Below are 23,005 nucleotides of genomic sequence, written 5' to 3' on the forward strand. Positions count from 1 at the left end.
TGTCTGCAGGTCTTTTGGTGGTTTAGTCATACACTGTCCTGTGTGTTCCTTTTTGCACTTCCTGCTCGGTCTCTGGTGTGGAAAACATCCTTCAAAACCCTTCCATCACTCAGCCTCAAGGTTCCTGCTGTTGTGATTTCTTGTGTGTCTTTTTTCCATCTTGTGTTACATAAGCACACTTGAGCAGGGGAATCTATTCACTGTCCACCTCCGGCAGTAAAACTGTTATCTGGACTGTTGGATTGACTGTTGACCTTCTCTGTTATAGTGATGGTAGATTAATCTCATTTTTGCAGGAAGTATGCCATTTTTGTTAGTGCACAGTGAGAAGAGAAACATTACTCACATCTGAGTGGAAATGTGAATGTATTGTGTCACATTTTGCAGGCCAATGTTTTAATAGCATTTTCCCAACTATTTGTTTTTCATAGATGGAAGATATCATAGCCCGTATGCAAGATGAAAAGAATGGAATCCCTATTCGCACAGTGAAAAGTTTTTTATCCAAGATTCCAAGTGTTTTTTCAGGTAAGTCAAACTTAATTTCATGAATTTTGTTTATGTGACATGGGCATGCATGGCTAAGATGCTGGAGTGTGGCAGATACCTCATAGCAAAATTTGTTGGAAATAGTATGTTTTTGGTGACCTATGGTCCAGTTTTCTCAAATCCATAATTTCTAGTAAATGTTCTCTGCTCACTACTATTATACCTCTCAAAAATAGGCTTAGGTTTCATTTTGGGGGAGGCACACTACCGCGCATAGTCAAGCCCCAAGACCTACTGCTATGCTCTGAACTGTGGGAAAAACGTCCCCTAACAGACACTGCAGGATATGGGCTGAGGTGGTTGTAAAACGGCGGGGAAATTCCCAAGGTCAAAGTCAGCTGTCTCATAAAGACGCAGTGGGGAATCACCGGGAATAGCATCTGTCTTCCAAGCCTTTTCCATGATCAATCCTATGGGGATTGATACATCCGAGGAGCTGTAATTGTCTAAACATTGCATCACTGTGATGTATTTTCCTCTGTTGGGTCCTTTTATGGAGGGTGACGTATGGTGGTCACAGAAATGTTAAGTATCCTGTCACCAGTTCTTACAGCTTTATTTCACAGCATTTTTTAGAATAAATGTTATCTCAGTTGTACGAGATCTGCGTTTCACCAGGGAAAAGCTCTAAACCCTCAAGGCCTAGAACCACCAATTTAAATAAACATTCTCTGAAGGCCAACTTTGAATGAGAACTTCATTATCCCCAATTGTAAATTGGCAATTGGCCAAACTTTCTGGCCACAAATGAAACATAAAATGGTAAATCTCCGTGAAGTAGATTTTGGAACGAAAGAACTGGAAGGTCACAATCTGTCGTCTATGGAGATCCACTTTCATCAAAGTCAAGAAGGTAGAGAGCTATCTTACCGCATACAAAGAGAGAGATGAACAAGCAATTAAACATGACCACAGATGTTCAGTAAGAGACAGAGAGAAGGAGGTGGAGGAGGAGGAGTAGGAGGAACGAACAAGGGGCTTGTTCTTCAGCAGGGCCAGGCTTCTACCAGTGAAGTCAGTCTAAATCTGGGAAATATTCATTAGCTTGGAAGAATAAACTCTGTTGGCATAAATACCAATTAGCATTTTCCCCCTTTCACTTGCTGGAAAATAATTTGAATGATCCATGACTTTCCCCGCAATTAAGATCAGTTCTGAGCTTGTTTACTGAACCTTATCTATGCCATATGTACTTCACACATGAAAAAACAATGCTCACACTCGGGGAATTATTTCAGATGAATGAAGTGCCGTGACCTTGAGGTTTATAAAGACAAATTCAATAGCATTATTCAATAATGGAGAGACTATTATGTTATCAAGGCGCTAACAGTGTACCATTTATCCTAGCCAGTGTTCTGTGCTGCAACTGAGCCCGTCTTTTTTTGTTCATACTTCACCTAAACAAAAGAACGTATCCGCTTTGTGAAATTCAGACGTCTCACAGTCCCCTAAAAAGCATTTTGCTAAATAGATAAATCAAAGCAGTCCCTTCACACCACACTGAATAGTTGTATGATCTTGTTAAATACGGAATGAAAATTGTCAGCCAAGGAGCGGCATCTCTGCTGCATTAGTCTCATTGAGCCGTCAAAGGGAAAAGACACAATTACTGTACGGAGGATAGCCTGCACACAGGGAAACAATATTTAATGAGGCGATTGTCAGATCTTCAGAGCCCCAGCCATGAGCCGTGCGAGGCCGAACTCGTGGCTATTTAATCAGGCGAAATTATGACCGTGGAGCTCGACCATCACTTCATAACACAGTAAATTACCTTAAAGACCGGGAGAGATCAACTAGCTGGTTTCAAGAAAACACCGAACACGAATGCAGTTGCGTGCCTTTTCGTTTCTTCCCTTTTTTAACATGGAAAGTAACACTTAGTGAAAACGCAGGCCGCAGCGTACCACGTTATGTAATGCGCTGCCTTACATAACCGTGTTTAAAAAAAGACGCTGCAAAGGTATACGCTTCTGATGCGGCTTTCTTTTACGTCACCAGAAACGCGTGAGATTCTTATTTTGATCGTGGTGTGAAATTGTCGGAGACGCTTCGGTGATGTCACTGTGAATTAGGACAAGCAGCACACGGGTTGGAAATGCTCCCCACCCACTTATGTTGTGTGTCAGTATGTTGCATTACAACACAAAACCCCACAAGAAATCAGAAACTAATGCTTATAGTGGAATGGTACAGTAAATGTTACGGACAGGTGTTCACGCATCAGGGTCACGAGTTAGTCCAAAGGTCTAAAATATGGTCATATTTGCAATAACTGACTTTTACACATACTGCATCTTTAGTTGCACTCTCATCTGGTAACTGGTAAAGGGTAGGGGTGGATTATATCAAATATCAAATATCAAAATGTACAATGTATTCTGATATTCATTGATATATGTCCAAATATTTTAATTTATTCATTTTAAACCTCCTACTGTATGTACCATAACAGAAAGGAGTATGATAATGATGCAGTAGGAAACAAGACTTGTGTGCTGCTTCATAACAAAAGCACCCACAGCATCTTTTTGACGGATATAAAGTACCAGGGCTGGATGAAGATAAATGTGATTGACATATGTGAACGGTTATGTAATCAGTGTTTGCATTGCCTAATCTGAGCATATCATGACATGCATGCAATCTTTAAAACCATTCTCACAAGGCCAAACAGAAATATCAGGTATGAATGATGTAGTCTCTACACCATAGTAAAGAGAAAGACTTTTTACAGATTCATCATGCTCACTGTTATCTGTTTCGTGCTGCTTGCACTCCCTAAAACATCAGAGTAGGCAGCGTCTGTGTATATTGGCAAGCGAGATAAAGCCAAAACAGTTAAAAAAGTTTCAGCTTGGCAGCACGAAAAAATAGTTCCCCAGTCTTTTGGGCTGGATGTCATATCTCTGAGAAAAGTCCCGGGAGGTTGTGTGTGGACTTTCAGACCCCTGGCTGTGTTTCTGGAGAAGCGTGGGTGCCCACGCCACTGACTGGCAGAAACACAGCGAGTGACAGGGCCCCCAGGGGCCCAGCCCAGTCACAGCTCAATTTAGTTTCTGGCTGACGGCGGGGCCGGGGGGACTGCGGAGACTCAGGGATGGGGCTGGCGTCGCGTTAGACAGACCCACTTTCCAGCTCCCACGCTTCTCTTCCTTTCATAAGATGACAGGTGGAGTGGGTCCCCATGATGTCTTTATCAGCTCTAAATAACGGACACGACCCCTGTCACCAGCAGACGCAAGAACACAATGACAAGTCTATCGCATTATGAGAGCGTTGCTATTTTGCATTATAGCATGCATATGCCATTTGCCCCATTTGTGGTTATGTATGTACGCACTAGATCAGATCCACACGGACCACGTGTTCCACCTCAATCGTCCCAACTAGGTGTGTTTGAGATAGAGCGCATCAAATACCTGGAACTGGCTGGGGGTAACTGAGGAGTGGTTTGAGGACCATCGCAAAATAAAATTGTTATGGTCCACCGTGCTGCATAGGACCACTCTAACCGCCTAACTATTTTTTACTTTCTTTTTTGAGGAGTTAATGTTCAGCCTTGGTGGGATAGGTTCCATTGCACAAGGGTGTTCTGGTAACATTTTGTCGAATGCCTCTCAATGCACCCTCAGTTTTGAGGGCTGTACTTGAGATCCATAACCGCTCTCTGTTTTTGTGTACTGTGTGTTTTTTACTTGGAGCCAAAGTGCTGTACGGCTGTAGCATGCACTCCAGGGGATACTTAAACTCTTTCTGGCACATTACCATTATGATATTTTCTCTAACTATGGTGGTCATCTATTTGTGGCTGTGTTCCCAATACACTCCTACCAGGACTATGACCTGATGCACACTCCTTTTCCAGCCACATTCTAACTGAATTATACTGCATTACATTTAGCTGCATTGTAAGCATTTAACGGACAACTGATGTATACAGCTAGATGTTTATTGAATATTGAAGCGATTCAGATACCAACTCAAAATCAAACCAACAAGCTTGCTGCTGCAAACCCAGTTTCCTAAACATTACACTACACTGCCATATTCTAGGGTAGTCTCAAATAATTGCCACGAATAAATCTATAAGCAGATTTTAAATATTTCTAGAGCAAAGTGAATCAATCAAGGTATAAGCTCCAACAGAATGTATAACTCCAGCACCTCTTTTTGGTATTTGTAAAGATCATGCTCCTTGTCTGCTATTCTGTTTATTCCCTGCTATGGGTAAGTATTAATATTAAACAATGTCTTGTTTGGGGGGTATATTGGTTTTGAATCTCATATTTTGAATTCATTGCATCTGTATCTGAGTCAAACCATTGGCATTTATATCCTGTCTAACACTACACTCTAGTCTTGCATTTAATATTCAATTATTATTTATAAAGTTGTTAAATTTCGTAATGAATGTTTCAGGGAAATTTAGAAGGTCACAGATGGTCACAAAAACATTCATGGTTCAGCAACCCCGGAGAAAGCCCAGATGAATAATTTCTGTACAATTTCTCAGCACGTTGAATAAGAGTGAAATCAAATGGAAGTCTGCCAGCAGAGGATAATTTCAGTGGACAAACATGAACGTCGTGAGGAGTGATGCACAGGAGAGCGGCGGGGAATGGTTAACACAGCTGTGAGCAATACCCAGAATCCTGCAGCCGTATCCTCCAGCTGCAACGCGGAGCTGACAAGTGGAACGGAGCGATCGGGAGAAGAGAGGAGATGGGGAGAGGAGATGACCAGTCGAGCAGCAGATTTCTGCTCTGACTCCGGAGGACGCAGTGCACCAGACGGACGGCCGTAAAAGACCATACCGTGGGGAGGGAGGAGATGAACCTGCCCAGGAAGCCATGCCAGAAAGACAGAAATGGGCATACGATATATCCTCAGTATAGCAGCAAGAGTGATTCAATGAAGAAATGTAGTATGTGGATGGAAGGACAGCAAAGAGTGATTCAATGAAGAAATGTAGTATGTAGTATGTAGTATGCAGTATGTAGACGGAAGGACAGCAAAGAGTGACTCAGAAATGTGTATCTGAATGAGAGTGGAGGGAGATTGTCACAAGTGGTCAGTAGGGTTAAGCTGAGTAAAGGTATGTTACCAGGGCAGCTGGTCTATAGAAGGAGGTGAAGGAGCAGGATAAGACACAGCATATTGAAAAGGAACATTACTGAGGTACCTGAGTAATCACTGAGTAATGGCCATTTTCTCATTTAGCCCTCTTTCTCTGTACCTTCTGAAAAAATGCACCTACTGTATAATCAACGTGGAATTTTCACTGAAAATGCCATTAGGCAATTTGATAGGCACTGTAGGCATAAATACGTTTTGCAGGCACTGTAAAATGTTCAGTGTTAAAGCAAATCTTACTAGGTACATATGGTTTCCTATATACTCTGTTAGGGTTGAATTAACATTTTACAGTGCACTTGAAGGGTTCCCATCTGACAGCATATTACCTTTTATCTATTAATCTTTTTAAAAAGAGCCGCTTTCAGTAAAGCAATACGTTTGAAGCCTTGCATGAAGTTTTAGAGATTAAAACCACACGTTTTTAAAGTAGGTCACTGACTAGTAGGGTAGGTGGGGGGGGGGGATTTCTGGCATAAATGTAAGAATTAATTTGCGGTTAAATGCATGACTATTTTAATCTGAGCATAATACATAACGTTAGATAGGCCCGTGGAAGCTGGCCCCCTAATCCAGGTTTGGCGGTGCTCCTCAGAAAATCATCCGAAGAGGTGGAAAATCTTCAAAGGGAAAAGAGGAGGGTGGGCAGTAGGGGGGTGAAGGGTTGGGAGGGGGGGGGGGGGGGGGCGGGGGTTGTTCTAATACTGGAGTGTTTCATCAGCTCAGTATGCCCACAGCTCCCTCACACGAGTATCGCCAGTCCCCGTAGCTGGAGGAGCGAAAGTGATAATTAAAAGAGTATAAATTTAGCAGGTGAAAACAGCTGGTGTTGACTCGGTGCGCGGTGATGCCTGGGTGGCAGGTAGCCGCGGCGGCTCCTCACCTCGCGCTGCTTCGCGGCGCTAATCCTACGTTTCTTCCTGCTTCACGTCCCACCGTCGATACGGACCTGGCGAGCCGCGTGCGGCTCATATCTAATCGTCTCTGGGGCTGGACCGTTCCGACAGCACCGTTTCGCCTCTCGCTCCGTTTGCTACTTCCTTTCGCAGAGAATGCTAAATGTTTTGGTTTGTTTTTATTTTTTAATTGGCAGCATCTGAGGTGATGCAACACATGAAGGCTTCCTACGTTCAGCTCGTTTTAATAAAAATATGAAAGTAGCTTGGGGTCACTGGAGTGGTCCGGTGTAGGAGGAACAATATGCGTGTAAGTTAAGATAAACCGGGTGTGTATCACGGCTCAGATTAAAAATAACTCACTTGACATTCGAGAGTGTCTTGGAATCCTCTTTTCATTCTCCCTCTCTCCTCATGGAATACCTTAGCTTCGCATTGAGAAATGAATAGTTTCCCAAACAATGGCTTTATTTAGTGTATCTCGATCTCTGCCAGAGTGTTCACACGCTTGCAATGTTTTTATTTAACATTTAAAAACTGAAAATACCTTGAAGATGAGCAGCAGGCACAGAAATGCTGACTATATCAGCTGGGCGTCTGCCTTATGTAGCATTTATTTCAGACTATATCTCTCCTTTTGGTCTTGTGATCCAAATGGAGGTGCTGTGTGTGAGGTGGTGTATGGAGTACATACTATGTTAACTTCAGAGTCCATTAGCCTGATGCATTGGAGGTCAGCACTCCAGGCACACGTAGCACATACAGACCCCCACATTGATCAGAGGAGCCTCTCCAGTGAAGGTAGTGGGTGATGGCACCACCAGTCATTCACCACCCTGTGGTCAGCTAGCCGCAGTCAGAGCTAGCATGGTCAGGATTCTGTACCAGACCTTCCTACCTTACCCATCACTACACTTATTAATGAACCACTTTTTACTTTAAATAAATCATGGACAGTGGTTGCACATGATGTTATTAAGTATATGTGACGGCAGCTGACAAAGTATTTGGTACAGTTGAAGTCCCGTAAACTTAATAAAGCTTAATAATCATTTTTTCAGTGTGCCCATGTAGTACTTTAGCATGACGCACCACTCAACAGTGTAGAATGGAAAGCAGTGCATTTCATCAATTATTTGTATTGTAGACTCTTAAACCAAGCATTTTACATTGTTTTCTTAGCATACTATGAATTTATAAAGCAGAGCCTGGCTGAATAAGTGCTTTCCTCAGGCTACAGCCCTGCTGCTCCATGAGTCTCAACTGGCAGTGTTCAGAGTACAAGTCCAACTCATTTGTTTTGATTTTCTTTCAGGTTCTGATATCGTGCAGTGGATGATCAAAAACCTAGACATTGAAGATCAAGGTAACACTTTGCTTCATTACAGTATGTCTGATGTAGAGTTTCTATTGGAGTCATAGCTCTTAGTCTTTGAACATGACAGTTAAAAATGAACCCCTTTCTGAACAGAAACCCTACAAATTTTCTGTTGCATTACCAGTGGTTTTTAAGATTTTAGCTATTAAAATCAGGTCAGTGCCTATTTGTTACAGTGACTGGGGCTATGGCTGCCAATTAAAAGCTCTTTGAAGCTGAAACATTTTTTCAATGCACTTGGGTAAACTCAATGTTAACAAAATATTCAGATTCTTTAAACTACCAAAAGTTATTGTAGGGTTGTCTCTCCTGTGGGTAATTCTATTTTTATTCAAACATAAGAATTAGAAATACAGCTAATATTTTCATACATTCTTTGTGTAATAAATGTTACCTGCGTGTTTCCTTATCCTGAATGAAATCCTAGATTTTCCCCTCGGGGGTATTTCACAAAGCAGGATTGCTGAGTTAGCTGAATAAAACCCAAAACAGCTCTTTTTACTTCATGTTTGAGTTTTATGAGGGACCTGGGTTTTGCTCAGCGCAGTAATCCAGCTAATTCCATAATCCTGCTTCGTGAAACAGGACCCAGGTGGCGGAAGCTCTTGCAGAGAGGGACATTGCCTGCAGTTTGTTGTGATCGACACAGAAGGTCCTTTTTCCTCCTTTCCGTTTCAAGTATCACATACCACTTCCACATTGAGCTCTCCTGTAAGAAGAGCCTTTCTGCAAATAATTCTAAAATAAAGACTGAACCCCTCCAAGGCGGTCTGGAGGACAGTGGACAGGGAGAAGCACCTGGGGAATTCAGCAAATGACAGACAGGCAGAAACAGTGTCTGTTTCTCTTTCTCGTAGAGCTCATCGTTTTGGTCCTTATGTGACTTCCTCCTTACTCCTAAAACAGCCAGATGCACTAGTTTATTTTTTTTATTGAAGCCTTGTTTTAGTGCAAACATCATGAAAATGTCAGCCTCCTAGTTTCATATAAAGGACAAAGCTGAACTGGAGAATCAGGGGAAAATGTCACAAATGTTGTATGTCTGAGGGAAAGCTTGGATTTATTTGATGAATGCAAGAGGGAAATGGATGATGCAAACATGAATTCAATTAATCAACAATGTCAAACAGGACATATTATTCTTAAAATAATTTGAACTAATTTGCAAATAATTTGCATTTGAAGCCTGCAACCCATAGACATTACCAGATGCTGGGTATCTTCCCTGGAGATTCTCTGCCAGGCCTGCACTGTGGGTATTTTGTCTTCAGCAAGTGGAATGCATGTTTAGTTGGATTCTGGACAGGTGTCTTTTTGCCCCTAAACATGCCTTGGTTGCTTTAGTAGTATGTATTGGGTCCTGTCCTGCTTTGAGGCATTTGATTGGCTCTGAGCAGTTGTTTCTGTACACTATACAATTCATCCTGCTCTAAGGTTGTATGCTTGTATATAGTATATGCTCCCTCAAATAATTTCAATGAAAATATATCTGTAGCGGTTATGGGGTCATGGGATCATGCACAAGTGGGATAAACAGGGGACACAATAAACATAAATACATTTCATGGCAATATTTGTAGACGTCTTGGCAGTCAGTTGACATCAAACCATTGACTGGAAAGCAATTGTAGTGAATTACATTTATTGCAGCATAACTTTGTGTACATTTTCCCCCTTTGCTCCATAGATTAATGCTATTGATTATCCATCTTTTGTAAAATGTAATTATTGGAATTTATAGACATACTGTATAATATAATAAATAAAAATAGTGCAGACAAAGCAGTTCTGAGCCACATTTAGTGAGTTTGCTATACATCACCTGGATTTTACAGCCATAACAGTAACATATACAGTATGGTGTTTGTACCTCTCAAAATCCTGCTATTTATTATAGTAAAAATGATTTATTTATCAAACCACATTTGGAGGCCCACTAGAGGGTCTTTTTTAGGTAACTGTCACCCATCCCTGACATGATTGATTTCCCCGCAGTGGTAATAAATACTTATACTAGAATATTAGAATAATTTTGATATACAGTATTTGGCTTGGAAGTACCCTTATGTAGAAGATACACATAGAAATCACTACAGTAACATTGCAAATCATGGAAAGTGCACTTAGCATTACACTAGAGAGGCCCCATGCCATCTGACCCTGTTACCTCCACATCTAGAATTCTCTTCTTTAGCCGTTAATCTACATCGTTTGCCATAAAATATAATGTCCTGTGTCATTCCCGATAGGTAGCCGGGAGCTATAAAATGGAGCTGGGTTAAATAAATTGATTTTTCAACGTCTGAGCAATAGCAGGTACAGAATGAATCCCGGGAACTGCAGACCAGGTGGGTCAGAGTTGGGCAGCTCTACTTGGTGGGACGGATAATGAATGGAGAGACATTTGCCTGCAGCCTAATGGGCATTAGTGCTCCAGATAGGGGCAGCATCAATCTCGCCATGCCAGCTGCCCTGTCACTGTGTGAATGCCATCTGATGAATTAGCCACCCGGCCCGGCCTCCTATCCCAGTTCCCCCTTAAACTCTCCCAAGGCGTTTTCGGTGGTTCATTTCAGCTGACCTTGGACATAAATGTATGTTTTGGGATTTTTGGGACGGAGGTGGAGAGTGGTTTAAGAGGGGAAAAAAAATGTAAGTGTGTGTTGGGATGTCGCCCAAAACTGGGCCTGGTGGCTACTTGTGGTGTGAGCTTTCTCTGAGTGGCAATGTGCATACTCATTCTCCCAGAATTCTTTTCCTTCCTCTACCGTCTAATCCTCGGTCCCCTCCGCTCCTTCAGATAAAACAGTTTGCTAGAGGAGCTCGCTCACACACTGTCTCTCGCTCGTCCACTCGAGAGGGTATGCACAACAAAGCCTTGCGTTCAGTCCGCCGCGTTGTTTAAGATTCACAGCTTTGTTTCGCCTCAGAGTCGAAGAGGGACGTACGGCGGGAGTGGCGTAGGGGAGCAGAGGGAGTTTTCTGGCTATTTTTCGGCCGTCTGCGGGGAGAATGTTCCGGCTGTCGGGTCGTGGCGGGTCGCTCCCCCTGCGGCCGGGCACGTCGCGGCACCCCACCTGTCGCCGGGGCGATAATCACAACGGCCGTGATGGCCCTGATTACTCCCTCTGTAGCTGGCGTCAGGGTGCCCCCCAGCTCCCCGCAGTGCGCCCAGCACGTCCCTCGCCCTGTTTGTTTTCCCTTTCTGACACTCGGGTCTCTGGGGCCACTCGCCCTCTGGTGGCTGGAGGCCCGGATCTTTCTAGAACACATGCCAGCTGTGTCATCACACCCTGTGAAATCTCCCTCCAGCTACAGGGCTGTACAGTAAATATGCATATACAGTGGGGTCCAACAGCCTGAGACCACATTGAAAATCTGAAATGTTTTCAATGTAATCCTGGAAATAAACATAAAGTTGTATGATTAAGAAAAAAAAAGTTAAACAAATTAAAGTTGCTTCAAAGCTTTGCAAGAACTATTCGAAGAGTAAAGAAGAGTAAGGAGAGCCGCGCCATCCACATCACAAGATGCTCATTGTCAAATAATGCTGGGATATCATCGATCATCAGGTTTTGCACAGATTTGTGGAGACCATGCCAGCTCGAGTGCATGTTGCCATTAAAGCAACAGGGAGACATACCAAATGCTAAGAAATTCTCAAATTCATGTACGCTTTTCAAAGATTCAACTTTTCACTCAAATTGTTGTTGCATTTTCACTAGTCCTCAGACTTTTGGACCCCACTGTAAGCAGACAGTCATGTGTGTACTCAACAGAAGACTTAACAGCACATTTGGAGCAATGCCTCATAAAACCTTAACTCCCCCAGTCCCCCCATATCTTCCCTATACTTGTCAGTTCAAAGGAATACTGTGAATGGGTGACAAAAGCAAGTGGCATTAGCTGAAAGCAAGTGGTATTAGTTGAATGTCAGAAGATTTGCAGCATTTCCTATACAGTATATGGTACTCTCCTGTATGTGTACAGCTGGTGAAATAAATTGTCTAATAGTAATGGAAGACAACATGTGAAAAAGGTTTAATATTTTATAGCATCAGCCTGCATGAACAACATTGGGGTATGGGAATTATATATGAAGGCTGAGTGCACTACCCATAAAATAGAAAGAGTGGGATGGAGAATGCTAATACACTCTCAGTTATGTTTTGCTAGCAGCAGCTTTGACATCACGCATATTTCTAATTGGGATTTACCCATACCTTCAATGCTAAGCACTATTGAGCCATTTTTTAATGACATTGTTATCATGATTTATTTGTGATAGTTCTTTTAGTTAATTAGGGTTTAAGGATACTTTGTCTTTTCTTATTGTTGACCACATCTCAAAATAAGATTTTTTAAAATTGCTCTATGTGAAAATCCACAAATGTTGCAGGATAATGGTGATCTATAGTATTTTGATATCCGGTAACTGACTGTTTTGGATAGACATCTCTCATAGCTGATCTGTTTTGTATCAGTCTTTTGTAGGTTCTGATGAATCATGTAATGCTACAAAAAATATATTGACAACCCCAGTGATATTAACAAAACAAAACAACAAAGAACCAATCGGCGGCTGTCTCTTCAAAGCGACGAAAGATTTCACAAGTGTACCCTTTGCAGATAATTGATTTACAATTACGATGTTTGAAAGAGAATTGCCGGAAGGATACAAAACACCTGGCAGGTGGTGTACCAAAGTGTGGTGTCTCTTCTGTGTGTCTAAATATAGAGCCCCTTGTGAGATGACTAACCGCTGTGAAGCCTCAGACAGGGGGGGAGTGTGTGATGTGGGCCCACACCTGCACCAACCTGTTTCACTCACAGTACTCTTAAGCTAAGCTGAACTGTGTCCTGTTCCTGTACTGCTTCTCCTCTCCTCCACAGCCTGTGGGCCCTCACTTCTTATGTTCTTAATACCACAGTTTCTACAATGCATAACAGCATATTGGAGCATAACACCTATGATCTGAAGTTATCATTCATTGGTGGCTTCGCCCACTCAGCAATGTGAGCGAGATGTTGTCATTCTGCAAGGTGTATATAGGATAGTCTGCATTACGATAGACATGCACAAATTGTATAAAAGGCCATTAAACCATTGGATGATATACACAGTCTATTCTCGGTGTTGCCGGTTGATGGCATTGTGTATTTATTTCTGTTTTATCTGGTCAATCTATGGAGCATGGAGCTGGTCTGAACTGCCAGCTACCAGCTGTTTCGAAACCTAGCTTGAGCTGTTTTTTTTTTTTCACAAATCGAAAGCTCCAGGATGATATGAAAAGCTCAAAAACATGAAAAATGTGCGTATGGGCCTGTAAGCCGTGACATAAATCCTGGGATAGAGCCCATTCTGGGTCCATTTCCGGGCCTTTCCATTCCTTTAGGGCCGAGCCCTTCCACCAAGCACTGCGCAAAGACAGAAAGATCTCAACCTCTCTATTTTCAACCTCATTCAAGATCATTATGTGTTCTGCCTTGTGCATTTCACTCTCCAGCTCCAACCTTACAGACCATCAAACTGAGTTTGAGGTGCTCCGGTAATATTCATATTTTTAAAGAAAATTTCAGATTATTCTCTACAGGCTAGAGGAATTTTGTTAACACCCAAATATCAGAAAATAAAAGCATCCATTTATTAATATTGTTTAAAGAATAAATGCAGGCGCTCTCTTCGTGCGAGACCTTAATGAAATTCATATTCCAGGCAGAAGCGGTGCCATTCTAAAGCCACACTTCAAAGGCTTCTCTCACATTAAGGGAGTAAATGTGGTGAAATATTTATGACCGCTCTTTTATTTATGCGAAACACTGGCTCGCATTTGTTCCAAATAACCCTCCGTCGATGAAGAGACAACTGACATGAAACGGGGGTTATTTTCTGTTCCAGTGGAGGCCCTTCATCTCGGCACCCTGATGGCCGCTCATGGCTACTTCTTTCCCATCTCCGACCACGTGTTGACGCTGAAGGACGACGGCACATTCTACAGGTTTCAGGTAGGTGAGGAACGCCTCCAGTCGGATCGGGATGTCTGTGGTGCCCCGGGGTGTCTGGATATTTGAGAACTTCCTGGGAGATTAATTAAAAAGCGTGGTGCTACCTGGGGTTGCAGGCAGGTGATAACCCAGTGCGTTGTGGGAGTCTGAGCTCTCAGAAAGATCCGTATCCATCCATGAGATGTTCATTCCAGTGTTACCTGAACACCAGACATAACAGAGAACACCAGAATATGAGAAATAAAAAACATTAACATCTTACATTTTTCATTTTTTTTGCTCATAGATCATCTCCCTTTTGATTGATGGATGTGCCACCGGGCACTCAGTTTCAGGTTTTCCACTTGGAGATAATGGAAGCAGTGTGGGAGCTGTCGGTGCGCCATATGGAGATAATTATGGGGTTTCTGGAGGTGCCAAGCATGACTGTTTGCTGACTTTACAGTCCCAGGCCTCCCAGCTCCACCACCGGTCTGTCGACATTGGGTTTTAGAGGACATGGCATATTTCAAACATAATATCCCATTACAGTAATCTTGTGGGCAGAAATCAGAATGTGTCACATAATACTTTACGCTTTCTTGGAAGGCCAAGACGCTGCTATACTGCATCTCTATACATATTTATGGAGCCTGGCGGTATGAAACGGAGCGCATTCCAGGGTCAAAGGAGTGATGGAGACTGGTCTGCAGTTCTGTGAATGGTGCGATCATTTCTATTCAGATTCTGAGAAAGTGGCCTGAGTTGTTTACAGGGCGAGTGTAAAGGAGTTGCGGTAATAGGATTTCTGAAGTAGTTTTCCCAGTGCTGATTGGGAACTCGGCGATACTGTTCATCTCCTAGGAGGTTCCTTGGCATGTATTTGAGTCATTCTGCTTCTTTACTTAGGCAGGCGACGTACGCATATTTTCTCACCACCAAAATTTCTACCACAACAAATACAATAAGTCAGTTTTCTTCTGTTATTATTCAATGAGCAAGACTGTTCTCCTTGAAATAATTGAAATAATGATTGGTAGTCACTGGTATGCAATGTCCAGGTTTGTGGTATCAATGAAATTCTTTCAAGTGTGAATTTGATGAATTGATCGTTTTTGAATGGCAGTGACATGCTTGAATGAGCTTGACTGTTGCATAAATAATAAAATGCAAGCGATGGCAAGTGAAGAGGAATTGTGATTAAAAGCCGCTCTGTTACCTTGGGGCTTAAAAGCTAAATGCCATCAAGGCTGATTCTCTAAATGTTCAATGTGCTATCAGAGCCTAAAAAATATGACACAGATTTCGTGATAATTACAGTCTTAGATGAAAGCCATTATTGAGCGAGTTGCATGACAATGTGTGATGTCATATTGTCACCTCATGAGCCTGCTGGAAGGACAGCAAGCATGGTCCAATCACATTGTTGGTATCACATTATGTGGCAGCATTAAAGCAGAATTGGTTTCTTTAGCATAGCATATTGATCCTATTCTGTTGTTTCTCTTTCTTAAAGGTACAATAGGTAATTTTGGACTTCTAACGGTCAAAAGAGGAATTGCAGCAACAAACATGCTCAAACCACAACACTGTTTATCCCACCCCCTTCTCTGTGAACATGCTGACGTTGAAACCCATCGCCATTGGCTGTGGCAATTAGAACCAATTTTCAACCAATGAGCTTGAATTATTGTACAGCTATACGATGTTTTGGCACAGAGTGCCGGCCCGTCAACTGCATATTTTGAAACTCAAATTTAAGGACTATAAATACAGGCAGAGGGTGAGTCAACATGTCAGTGAGCCTTTTTCAATGATAGGAAGGGATTTACAATGGTCTTGTAATACTGTTTTAAGACAAAAACCTTACCTATTATACGTTTAACCATTGAGATTTATAATAAATAGGTGAAATTATCTCTGTACTCCGTTGGGTGTACCGTTGCATTTCTAACACAGTCCAAAATCATTTGAGCATATCGCAGTCAGCCGGGTGCGATTAAATAATTTAATGGCAGAAAAACAGAACCAATTTCAAAGAATTCTAATGCTTCTGAAAAAATAAAGTAGAACTCTCTATTCAGTCTCGTGAGGACAGCCACGTTTTACGAAACCTTTTTGTTTGCTTCTCTTTTTGTTTCCCTCCAGACTCCTTATTTCTGGCCTTCAAACTGCTGGGAACCTGAAAATACGGACTATGGTGAGTAAACCTGGTTTAGCAGAGAGGGCTTTGAATGCTCCATAGCCATGATTTCAGTACTCTTCATTTCTTAAGTACTCCTGAAAAGGGGGAGACTTGGTTGACTCTGTTCCAGTTACTAGATGTAACACGCTGATCTGATTCACTCAAGCTACTGTATATCACACTCTAAAAAAGCCTAATCATTCCCTTTTATGAAACATGCAAGTATATTCAGATATGTGAAAAGAGGTGTCATTATAACATTGAAAATGTGTCTTTTTTTTGTCATTGCAAATGCATTATCTGATTTGTAAGAGCTACAGGCCTGGTCAGCCCCTGTTTTTTTGTTTTTTTTAGCTCTGCAACTCATTACGCTGAGTTGGGGTTTCACTGCTCTAAGGGACTGTGGGTTGACCAGGGGAGTCACAGTTGGAGCAGGGAAGCAGGAGATGACTTGCTGACAGAAATCCCTCCCTCCCCGGGGGAATGTTATGGTTAATTATGCACCACCGACTGGAACTCCCATCCACAGTCAGAACTGGAACCGTCAGGGTTTTCTCAAGGCCATATGGGAGCAATCGCCTCAGCTAGGCCCGTCGAGCCTGATCACGATGAATCACTCTCCATATTTACTTATGATAAGAGCGTGTAAATAATAGCTAAATATGGATGAATTGGGGATTAGCAGCAGTTTGATGTTCAGGATTATCGTTAATACCACTGGACAGCGTTGGGACATCACATCCCCTACTGGTGTGTGCTAGGCCGACAGTATGCTCCGTTTCAAATGCAGTGTAGGTCTACACTAGGTGCGGGTTCCTATAATTAACAAGCTCTGACATTGCTTCAAAGAGGCAGCCTTTTTTTCCGGGAGTTCATAGAGAGTAGCCCCCCTCCTGGCCTTCTCTTTACATTCAAGTGAACCTTTAATGAACTCTTCTGGTAGAAACCAGGCTTTGATGGCTACCATCAAAGAGTGAGAGACTGGTAATCTCTACTGTTTCAGCTCTTTATGATGCTCTATAAGGACTAAATGCTCCTTCATCCACTAAAAGGAGAATAATCTCACAAACTCTGCTTTCAGCTTCCTATGGTGTGGGTGATTGCTAGCAGGCTCTCACTCATTAAACAGCAGTGATCCTTTATTTAGAGGAAGGACGTGTATTTTAATGCATACGTCTCTTGGATTCAGTGTAATGTTACTACATTTCAAAAGTGTGCTGCCAAGCGATAATAAAAATATTTCCATTGGAAATGAATACAGAAATGTACGCTAATAATAGCCACAGACACAAGTGATACTAATTCTTCCTCAGGAACAATATCCTGAGCCGTGCCGTAAAAGAATCCAGCATGAAAAAAAATAAAAATCATTGCACAATAAAAATCTTTAGTGAGCTTGGCAGAGAAGAAGATGCACAACACTGTCTTGCATTGTCTTATACACCCAGAGGATACTGCATACCCATGGCTTTTCTAGCACAAACTCTCCACCCTCCAGCTCTGTGAATACTGGTGTGAATAAGCACATGCATGCAAAAACAGCGCTTCTAATTTAAACTCACCTGCCAATGCCAATGTAAGCCATCCATGCTGCAGAGCTGGAAGCTGGTTGGTGTGTGTTCCCTGGTCTCCCAGGGGACCAGTCCTGTTAGCCAATCAATCCTCCTTAACCAATCAATCAATCAATCAGTCATATTTGCCCAGTTATAAGCAATCTGTCATGCAGCACGTCACCGTGGACATTTTGTGGAGGGAATGATGAGTGGAAAAACAGAAGGACTGCCTGGAGCGGTAGCCATAAGACTGACTGAGTGCCCTCCCCCAGACACAGTTGCTTGAGCTTCAGTTCCACGACCGTCGCCTACCTGATCCTCTCAACCACCTTCCGACTCATCTCTCGTCATGAATACACTCATCCCTGCCCAGCTTCAATTACATATTGTCGTTGACATTCATCTACTGTTATTTTTCTGGATATTATACACATATTATGTAATCAGCCTTTTCCCTATTGACTGGCGTCAGCCTGCAGCAGATGGGCTCAGTCTGTGAGTCGGGTTCTGCTTAAGGTTTTTCTTTATTACCGGTCAGGGAGGTTTTCCTTGCCGCTGTCGCCCTAGGCGTGCTCTTGAGGGGATTCAGGGCCGGTTCTCTGAAAAGCTTCTTTGTCACAATGCCATTGTAAAAAAACCACTCGACAAATAAAATTGAATTGAACTGAAGACATTATAGCCAACATGCAGGAAAACTGGATTCCCTTTTCCTTTTTCGAAAGGCAAGCAAAGTGAGCAAGCGCAAACAAAGGAGAGCTAAAGCGCATCAATCACTGCTCTTCAGTGCGGTCTTCACTCTCGTGTGCTGTAATTCATCACAGGGAAGGGGCGAAGGGGAGGAAGAGGAGCCGGGCACTGGATAGGGACTCCTGCCAGGGAAACGTGTGGCGTTCCCCCAAGGAATCTTTTTTCTCACTCTGTGAATCAGCAGGTCCACTCATTTACACCACAAACCCCCGCAACCATCCCTTTAGTGCACTCACTGGAGAAGTTGATCGTCTGATGAGAGGATTTAATGTCCTGTCCTGTCCAAGTTCGATTCAGACCACGGGCTCTGTCTCTGCTATAAAATTTCATTATACTAGCAGGACGAGCGAACCACTAGCTTCGCTTTTTCCACAAGAAAAATAAAATAATTGTATTATTGTGTTTGCTGAGCCGTGTGACTTTATCCCTCTTAAAGTCAAGACTTTCACAATCCTGTTTCACAAAGCAGGATTACTGAGTTTAGCTGGATAACTGCAATGAGTGAGTAAGAAGTGCTGTTCCAGGTAATACTCAGTGTAGTTATCCAACAAACTCAGTAATCCTGCTTTGTGAAATACCCCCTCCCCCCACTCTGTGGAGACCTCAATCTCTCATAGAGCTCCCGCCCAGGACTGCCTCCCTCACAGACGGGGGAAGGGCACTTCCTGTACCTGAGAAGTGTCTGGGTCTCCCCTCCTCCCAGCCACAGCTCTCCTGAGCGTATCGCCCAGTGGCAGTGTTCCACGAGGCCATCTGTCCCAGGGTGTTAGGACACGACACGCTCTTTCTCCTGTCATCCCTAACACTGTGTAGACCCAGATCACTAATGAAAACCCTCCCCACCTTCCACACTGTCCGTGCAGGCCCCCTGGGACCACCGCAATGCCTGGAAAACAGGTTTTAATTATAGGCATGGAACTGAACCAGAAGGACCCACAGTACTACAGTAATTAATCACGACAGTGTGTGAAGAGCCCCAAAAATTTTTCCTTTGTAATTCTGGCAAAGGTTTTTTACTTTGTCCTCGGTGAGACAACACAAGGCTTACCTCCTGTGCTGCAGGTCATCTGAAACATGCTAGCATCAAAAAGTTTTCAAAATTATTTATTTGCAAATTAGCAGCAGACCCTATGAAAATGAGTTTTTCTCCCTCCTTTGGAACGTTCAGTCATAACTGTAGGCAAATCCCATACCTGGCACTGGTGTATGTAGCAATCTACGGCTGTGTTTTTGTACTGTGCAATTCACCACCTCAGCTGTGCACTTACTGTTGCCCAAGGACTGTGAAGCGTGCACAGCTGCCACAGGTAGATATGGCATGTGTCGCTATTGGGTGGTGAGGCAGGGGATATTCTGCCAATTGAAATCCTCCCTCGCTTGGTCTGGCATGGTCTGGAGGTCAGGATTTTATCAAGGTTTTGGGATATATCAGTCAATCATAACTGAACACAACTAAGACGCCCCTTTGTAACCTTCTCATTTACTGTATACATCCATCTCTTATTTATAAACTAAACATTTTTAGTATTTTCAGGTGGATCATTTTTCCAGTCTCTGGCTCCTCTTGAGTGTTGTGCTTTCATCGTTCTCATTTAGCGTCTGGGCTGAAGGTCAGAGAGGTTTATTATTTCCTGTGTTTGGCACTCCATGAATGAACCAGAGAAGGACTTCCACTGACGTCTCTGGCTGCCCACATACGTACAGAAAGTAAACCGTGTGAACTTACAGTCTGAGAATGCAACGTGTGAATCATCACAGTTCTCTACCGTTTTGGAGAACTGGACAGATCATTCCTGGTTCAAGAGTTAGACTTGAGTTTTCACCGCAGACCATGGAAGTGGGAAGTGGATACGATATTATTTCTCCTATGCATGAACCATCCTAGTTGCTTAGGAGCACTGGGCATTCACAGTTCAGCACACAGGGACCTACTCCAGTTCTGAGGCAAGGGAAACAGCAGGGGTACATCTAACCTAACGTGCATGTCTTTCAGTGTGGGTAGAAACTGGAGTGAGCCCACACGAAGAACATGCAAACTCCATGCAGAGAGGATTGGGCTGGCTGGGATTCAAACCCAGAACCTCCTACACCCAACACAGAGCCGCTTCTTCCTTAAATAAAGCGTCTGTCTCCTCTATCATCCTCATCAGCGCAGTGCTGTCGACTGGCGTTCAGTTTTGACATTTCTAACCTGTTTGGGATCAAATTGTGACGTGCCCACATATAACAGGAGATGAGCCCTGCTCAAGCCCCAGACCCCCAGACCCAGGGGTCTCGGAGCTGCCCGTCTGTCCCCGACAGCAGGGCAGCTCCTCTGTTAGCCCGGGCCCTTTCTGCCACCTTGGCTGGGTCAACATTTGAATTGAAAGCGTCAACATCCACGGGTTCTCACCACGGATTAATCTTTAATGCCATATTTGAAATGGAGGACAGCACTCGGACATACTGCATCCCCTCGCTGAATGTAATATAATGCAATTTATAAAGTTAGAGGAAGGACTTTTGGAGTGTCATTGGGGAGACTGGCAATGGTGTAGCAAAATCTGTAGAAATGCGTTTCCTTATTGATCTCATATATAATGAATATGCTGTCTTTGGCTTGGCTTAGTCGTTTGATTCATCTAGCCCCGTGGTGGAAAAGGCTAAACAAGCTTGAAATGTCAGAGAAGGCATTACATTAAAATTATAATTGATTTTCTGTCTGCACATGAACACCTGTCTTTGATAAAAGGTACAAAGTTTAATTATGTAAATCCATGGTCTTCACTTGAAGTATTTTATACTAAATAATTCATAAGACATACATAAGGCCTTCACAAATGTAATACCCATAAAGCATCCATGTATAATTGTAATTCCATATGCAGGATTGCAAACCATCAAATCATCTTCCTTATAATGTTATTTTTGATTAGAGGGTTGACCTGTCAGTAGTGGTTCTTGTGCTGTTGACTTGTGGGGCAGTCTGTAGCGTAGTGGCTACTGAGAACCAGAAGGTTGGCGGTTCAAGCCCTAGTGTAGCCACAGCTTTTGTGCCCTTGAGCAAGGCCCTTAACATTGCTTGGCCTGTAGCGTCGTGGTTAAGGGAAATGACTGGGACACGCAAGGTCGGTGTTTCTAATCCTGGTGTAGCCACAATAAGATCCGCACAGCTGTTGGGCCCTTGAGCAAGGCCCTTAACCCTGCATTGCTCCAGGGGAGGATTGTCTCCTGCTTAGTCTAATCAACTGTACATCACTCTGGATAAGAGCGTCTGCCAAATGCCAATAATGTAATGTAATGCTTAATCCCCTCATTAGTCTAATCAACTGGAAGTCGCTTTGGATAAAAGCATCAGATAAATAACTGTAAGTAATGTAATGGTTCTGTCGACTTGAGCTTTTCTGTCACCCTGAAGTCTCTCCGCAGCTCCATTTGTAGTCCCACAAAGTTTACTTAATTCCCTCTACCCCAGGAGTGCCCAATCCTGTGCCATGGATTCCAATCAGTCACCACACCAGCTGATTTCACTAATGAGTTCCCTCCTAAGGTGTGTTAATTAGTGAAATCAGCTGGTGTGGTGATGGGTTGGGATGAAAATCTGCAAACTCACAACCCTCCATGGCACATGATTGGGCCCCCCTGCTCTAGACGATATAACTCCTAAGGTGAGCTGAATTAAGCAGTCCTAAATTATTCTCAACTTTCAAAAATACTGTATAACCTCATCCTTCATTTTTGAGACTGTATCCAGCGAATCTCAAGTAGTGGCAGGATGCTATGCACAGTGCAAAGATTCAAAACACTGCACGTCCGCGTGTGAATAACTTTGTGACTTTTTGCAACAACCTTCCCTGGTAGTTTGGTTTGGCCTGGTGTGTTGGCAATTTCACTGGTAGCTGTTGCTGACAGGAGGCTAATTAAGCACTGGTTTTGGATGGCCAATCTCAATCTCAGAATCCCTGCAGGGTGTCGGCAATACTATGGACATGCGTACCTCATTTTGCAACAATATAATATACTCAAAGGTTTAAGTTATTGGCATTGCATGAAGTTTCTGTATATGCTCTAAATTTATAGATTTATTACATTTCAGGTTAGATTTTAGCTACATAGTGGTTGAGTACATGGAGCTTACATATTTTTAGTAGTTGGAGAGTCCTTTTTTGTTTTTACTGATTGAAGGTATTATTTCACCAGGCAGCACCGCAAAGACATGGCTATTTTGGGTCTCTGCTTCATCTGTCTGAAATGATAGATTATACAATATTATGTTATTCAGTGATTGTTGATTTCACACAAACCAAAATGCATGGATACTGACCATACTTTGCATGCAACTGCTGACCATGCTTTGCCTTTCACAAGTATCTCGTCTTGTCTTGAAGAAGTCTTGAAGTCTTGTCAGATAATCTTTTCTCTGTGCCTGACAGATTATACTCTTACTTTTTCAATAAATCTTAATTCCAAAGAACCACTGCAGAACATGAATACATCACGGTAATCTGACATTCGAAGACTGAAATAAATTATCTTGGCTTTTCTTCAGACGGTTTGCCGTAAAACTTCTACAACCTCTGTATTTAGGAATTCC

General features: G+C 42.8%; 1 protein-coding gene across 1 annotated transcript in view; it reads left to right on the forward strand.

The window, feature by feature from the left end:
- LOC133117744 (regulator of G-protein signaling 7) overlaps positions 1-23,005 on the forward strand; it is a 78,272-nt gene that overhangs the window by 36,723 nt on the left and 18,544 nt on the right. Inside the window, exons 3-6 of the mRNA XM_061227327.1 lie at positions 432-528; positions 7,900-7,950; positions 13,862-13,968; positions 16,096-16,147. Of these exons, the coding sequence (XP_061083311.1) occupies positions 432-528; positions 7,900-7,950; positions 13,862-13,968; positions 16,096-16,147 (307 nt within the window). The remainder of the gene's footprint in view (positions 1-431; positions 529-7,899; positions 7,951-13,861; positions 13,969-16,095; positions 16,148-23,005) is intronic.

The sequence above is a fragment of the Conger conger genome, chromosome 2 (genome assembly GCF_963514075.1).
Source record: "Conger conger chromosome 2, fConCon1.1, whole genome shotgun sequence".
Taxonomy (NCBI): domain Eukaryota; kingdom Metazoa; phylum Chordata; class Actinopteri; order Anguilliformes; family Congridae; genus Conger; species Conger conger.